This window comes from Rosa chinensis, chromosome 6 (assembly GCF_002994745.2).
Source record: "Rosa chinensis cultivar Old Blush chromosome 6, RchiOBHm-V2, whole genome shotgun sequence".
NCBI lineage: Eukaryota > Viridiplantae > Streptophyta > Magnoliopsida > Rosales > Rosaceae > Rosa > Rosa chinensis.
In genome coordinates, this window is record NC_037093.1 from 51,890,918 (window position 1) to 51,896,466 (window position 5,549).

General features: G+C 39.2%; 1 protein-coding gene across 1 annotated transcript; it reads right to left on the bottom strand.

Annotated features, from left to right (window-relative positions):
* Positions 1–381: 381 nt before the first annotated feature.
* On the bottom strand, positions 382–4,319 carry LOC112173376 (1-aminocyclopropane-1-carboxylate oxidase homolog 3). Its single transcript, XM_024310987.1, has 2 exons — positions 3,583–4,319; positions 382–818 (listed from the first exon to the last, which is right to left on the bottom strand). Exon 1 carries the CDS (start codon positions 4,193–4,195, stop codon positions 3,644–3,646), a length of 552 nt encoding a protein of 183 aa, XP_024166755.1. The 5' UTR covers positions 4,196–4,319; the 3' UTR covers positions 382–818; positions 3,583–3,643.
* Between the last annotated feature and the right edge of the window lie 1,230 nt (positions 4,320–5,549).

Consider the following 5,549-nt stretch of genomic DNA (forward strand, 5'->3'; position numbering starts at 1 on the left):
TGAATGAAAAAGGGATTGGAATACATCAGTTGTGGAGACGTCTGAGGAAGAAGTTTTCTTGTCATCAACCATGATGGCCAAGCATTGAAAAATTGCTACACGAGAAGGTAGGGTGCAGCAACAATGGAGTCAGGCTTTTTCAGTCCTGCTCTGATACCATGAAAAGAGGATATTTGGCTGAATGATATATTCCTTCAATCACGTAATAAGATATATGCAGATTACATGCATGAGAGAGTTCCTACTCCACAAGAAAGCTATCTCTACAATTAAGGAGAATCTATTTCTACAATCAAGAAGAAAAAAAGGCAGCAGATAAATATGCTAAACTACTTTCCTATTATACAAGATACACAATATTTACTTTCCTAACAAAACTTGTCATTGCTAGTGATCTGCATCATGTCGCCAATATTTGCTACCAAAACTCCCTGCAGTGGAGGAACATTAACCCAAACATTTTGATGAAGCACTTGGAAGCCACCACTACTGTCCTGAAGCAGCAAAGTGAGAAAGGGGAAGTCAGAGTGCTTGATTGCACCTAAAGTCAAATGGGGCTCGGGACAAACTGGGTAATAATGGCACGATAGTGTTGATGATTTGAAGCACCCTAGAGTTGAAAGGTAGTCACTGCTTAGGCCTAAAGCTTAAGACAATAATTCAGAGAGTTTCTCCCGGAGTACAGTCAACTGCTTATTGTACTCCACAATTTCACATCTGTAAAACAAAAACTAGTGCTTAAATTTGAACAGCTATATATGCAACACTCATCAAATTTGGTTTAGTACGGTAATAGTATATATGATAGTATTTCATTTGTTCAAATAGGCCTCATCATGGGCCGGGTTAGGGCCAGACCTACCCTAAATTTTAGGGCTTAGGGTAGGGCCGAGCTGGGCTTTGACCAAATCAACGAAACTTAGGGCCGGGCTAAGGCTTCAATACGTAAGCCCTTACCCACCCTTAGGGCCCATTCCGCAAGGGCCGAAAGGGCCGGGCCGGGCTAGCCCTTTTTTAATAGTGTTGGGCCGGGCCTTTGTTTAACTCACACAAAACACAATTTTGCTAACTACATAAACTCAAACTGAAAAAAATACACACACACACACACACACACATATATATATATATATATGAAACTGAATACTTGAGATTTGAGAACTTGATTTAATTACAAATATCTACAAATCTCACATAAACTAAATCACATTCTTACTGATCAAGTAGTACACTTGAAATTGAAATGAAACTGCATAGAGGCAGTAAGCCACTCAGGCTACAAAAAATGAAGTAATGTTTGACTTTGACACTTTGATACAAAAACTTATCATGACTCATGACTTCATCAATTCACAAGAAGTGGTAATCTTTGATACAAAAACTGTACTACTGAAGCATGGTTTGCACAAAAGCAATGTTTGACACTTTGATACAAAAACTGATCAAATGTTCATCAATTCACAAGAAGTGGTAATCTTTCATGGCAACCAAACAAAGAACCTGCAAAGGAAAACCATATAATTAATTTATGTGGGATTTCAGTTTAGCAACATATATAAATACAACTGGACATATATTTTTGGGAAAAACTTGCTTCTGGACATATATTTCACTTTCACTCAAAACTCAAGTGACTCAAAACTCAACAGCAAGTAAAAATTTCATACCTTAGCTCCAGAAAACTTTAGAAAAGGGAGAGACGTTGCTAAGCTCTTGCAACTTTTTCCATCAAGGTTTCGATTACTAGTTGAGCTAATAGTGACTATTAGCTCCAGACTCCAGAGCCTTCATTGTCGTGTCGTCCCAACGTTCAGATTTCATGTGGTCACCGTCCCAACGTTCAGAGCGACTATTGGCTTCGGTTATTATTGAAGGATACAACCATCTGCGATTTGAGCCCAGGCGAGGTCGACGAATTCGATTTTGAAGAATCCGAGATGGTAGACAAATGAACCAACCAAGGTGGATGCATTCGAGGTCGGCAGAGTAGGATCCGATGATTTGAGCCCAGGAGAGGTCGACGACGACAGCTTGAAGGATACGACCATCTGCTGGAGGCGTTCACGTCTGTTGGAGGCATTTGCTTTGAGCCCAGGCGAGGTCAGCGGTTTGGGTTTGATTTGAGACCATCTGCTGGAGCCAAGATGCCTTCAATTTGAGACCATTTTTTGGAGCCTGGAGTGAGACCATCTGCTGGAGGCGTTTGATTTGAGCCCAGGCGAGGTCGACGGTTTGGGTTTAAGTATTTGTTCTATGTCTAAAGAGAGAACGGCACTGCAAAGGAGTTTAGATCTGGTCTCTAGCCTCTAGGGTATTCAGATTTTTCATGTATATAACTAATCTTTGGACTTTGGAGTTGGACTCAGGCTTGTGACTTGTTAGAGAAATGGGCCTTATTGAATTTAGATTGATTCAATGACAGAAGACATATCCATTACCGGTTACCCATACTTCCATACTCTGTGAGTTTATTCCTCTATGGTATAAATTTAGGCATTTAGCATAAAATGTAAATTTAGGGCGAGAATGGGCCGGGCTTGGCCCTTACGGGCTCAAAAGGGCCGGGCTAGGTTTCAATTGCATAGCCCCTACCCTACCCTATTTGAAAATGAGCTGGGTTGGGCTTCGGCCCTACGGGCCTGGCGGGTTTAGGGTCGAAAGGGCCATACACTACAATAATAATAGCTTCAGACGACAGTTTTGGACTGTCGTCTGATAACCTTGTCTGCTATTGTGAAAGCCTGTGCCGTCTGATGGAATTATCAGACAACAGTAAAAAACTATCGTCTGAGTAAATTTTACACAAGAGCAGTTACTTACATGACTGTTGTCTGAATACTAGAAAGAACAACAGCGCCATATATGCTTATTGTTGTCTCTATGAAGCTTCTACATCAAAGGACTAGTTTTTTCTGTTGACTGAATTTAAACAACACAACAGGCTACTTAAAATAGCGTTGGCTGTGCACTTTTGATACTATAGTTTTCTCTATATAACTGTTGTTTGAGTTTTCATTGGACAATGGTTTTTGATGTAGTCTTGTTGCACTAAGATGGCTCCAACAATAGTTTTTGCTATCACTTTAGTTGTGTTTAACTCTCTCGGACAATTGTTTTTACTTAGAATTAAGAGTGGTCTGAAAGTGACTCTTTTGACGTGCATTTTCTCATATGGAAGAACAACAATCTTTATTAAATCAAACTAAAGAGTACATGGGAGATGCAATAGCATCGAAAGAAAACAATAAAACATAACAAAATGCTGCAAATTGGGTAACTGATCAATACACAAAGTGCTTCTTGAATAAATTCTTAAGCGCAATCTTGATAAAATCCTTGGACAACATCAATGAAATAACTATTGTCTGAATTGATTGATTCAGATAACATCAGAAAAACAATCATTGTCTATTTTATAATTGCACATCAGCAATATAACAACTGTTGTCTGATTCAAAATTTCAAACGACAGAATAATTTTTGCTGTTGTCCCAAAGTATTAGACAACAGTTAAAAATTATGCAGTTGTCTGAAGCATGTTGTCTGATGCCATTATTGGTGTAGTGATATGATGAGGCCTATGTTCAAATTAGAGCATGTAAAATGGTTCAAAAAAGTTTGGCTAGCAAAATAGGAATACAAACTAAGGCACCAATATTTTAGAAGTATTTAAGTTGAGGAACCTGCATACTCGAGGCAGCGCCTGGAAGTTGCTTTCATCTTCTAGGAACTGGCAGTTGCAGGATAACGTGTCCCTCCAATCCGCAGGAGTGGATGCCTTCAAATCGCCATTGCTGAAGTAGTTTACCTTTTTTGTAAAATCGCGTGAGTACCATTCCACCTTGGCTTCATGGGGCTGCTCGTGAAAGCGTCGAACACTTTTCAGCACCTCCTCCATAACATCAAGTGGAACTCCATGGTTCACTATCTGAAAGAAGCCCCACGCTTCAGCTGCTTTGCTTATCTGATGGATGACTTCTTTTCGCCTCTCTGGGCTCTGATCAAGGCCTTTGAGATCAATCATTGGAACTCGGAGATCATGATCCATGTTGTTTTGTTGCAAATCCTCTAGAGGGTGTATGAACATTCTTGGGATCTTGGTCACTCCAGAGTCAACAATTCCTTTGACACCAGCTTTGGTTTCGTCAAATTCTTTCACCGTCTTCTCAGCCTCACTATGATCTACAGCTTCCATCTTGATTGATTTACACGTTGATAATGATTTATAGATGATAAGTGAAGTAGAAACTTTCACAACTTATACTGGAGGCATGTATAGGTTGAAGATGAATGCAAGTAGCTAGTGATTGCTCTCAATTTAAGAGTACCTGAGTGGCTTGTCATAAAGCTAGCTTTGAATATCAACTAACACACCCTGTACATCCGTGTTTATCGCGTACTATACAATTACACACATTTTCATCATTTCATGTGTATAATTGCGCCATAAACCTCGAAATTAAGTTAATAGTGGAACTAATTATTATAGAAATCAATATTTATTTCATTTGTATAAAATAAATAAAAGACAGAAATATCACTTTGGTCATCCAATTATGTTTCGTTCGACACTTTGGTTATCCAACTTTTAAAAATTTCACTTTGGTCACTCAACTATATCACCTTATATCACTTTGGTCTCTTCGTCTGTTTTCCCCATTTTTTCCATTAACTCCAGGGAAAAAAATGCAAACAGTACCCAACCTTTGGCCCATTAGTAACTTTAGTACCTTAAAAAAAATATATATCACTTTGGTACCTGAAGTTCGGACCCCGACCCAATATTAGTACCTAAAACACTGTTAGCCGTTACGGCGTCATCCACGTGGCAAATTTGCAAGGGTATTATGGTCCCTTCATCCATTCGCTCTAACCCTAGCCGTAATCCCCAATTTTGAATCACTTTCACTTTGACTTTCACTTTCAGACTCTCTCTCTCTCTCTCTCTCTCTCTCACATAACGAATCTATAGTCTTCCCTCTTTCAACCTTTCACTATTTGACTGAACACAACAGAGATTTGATTCCCTATACACTGAAACAACAGAGAAAAGGAGATTTGATTCTCCTGATTCGGTACTATGGAGAGGGAGAACTGGAGGTATTTTCGAGTCAAAGGGGAGCCACCAGTTTATGTAGGTAAAATCAAATGGTCCCCAGTGTAAAGTTTCCACCTTTTACTCGATTCGGGTAGAATGGCTTTGTTTAACCCTATCGATGGTTTTGTCTACAGTTTGGTTTAGGGTTTAGGGCATTTTTGTCTCCATCTGCAATTGTTTATTTTCTTGTCTGTTTGATGTCGGGCTTGAAGTGGTTGCTAAGGTTAAATGCTTTAGGCATAGTGTTTGTGGTTTGGTTGGTTGTGAATTTAATTTGAGAGCAGCTAAACAACAACTTTAGAGGTTTTGGACTTAAATGAAAAGGGTCGGGTTGTTGATGCTGGGTTGGTGAAGATCATAAATCTGAGTTCATTGTTTGTCCTTAATTGATGTGTGCTATTTATGGAATAAATCTGAGTAATAAACTTGTACAAGAAAATGTGATGTAATG

What these genes read in the sequence shown, in the direction of transcription:
- LOC112173376 (XM_024310987.1), bottom strand. Translation starts at nt 4,195, where the DNA reads ATGGAAGCTGTAGATCATAGTGAGGCTGAGAAGACGGTGAAAGAATTT.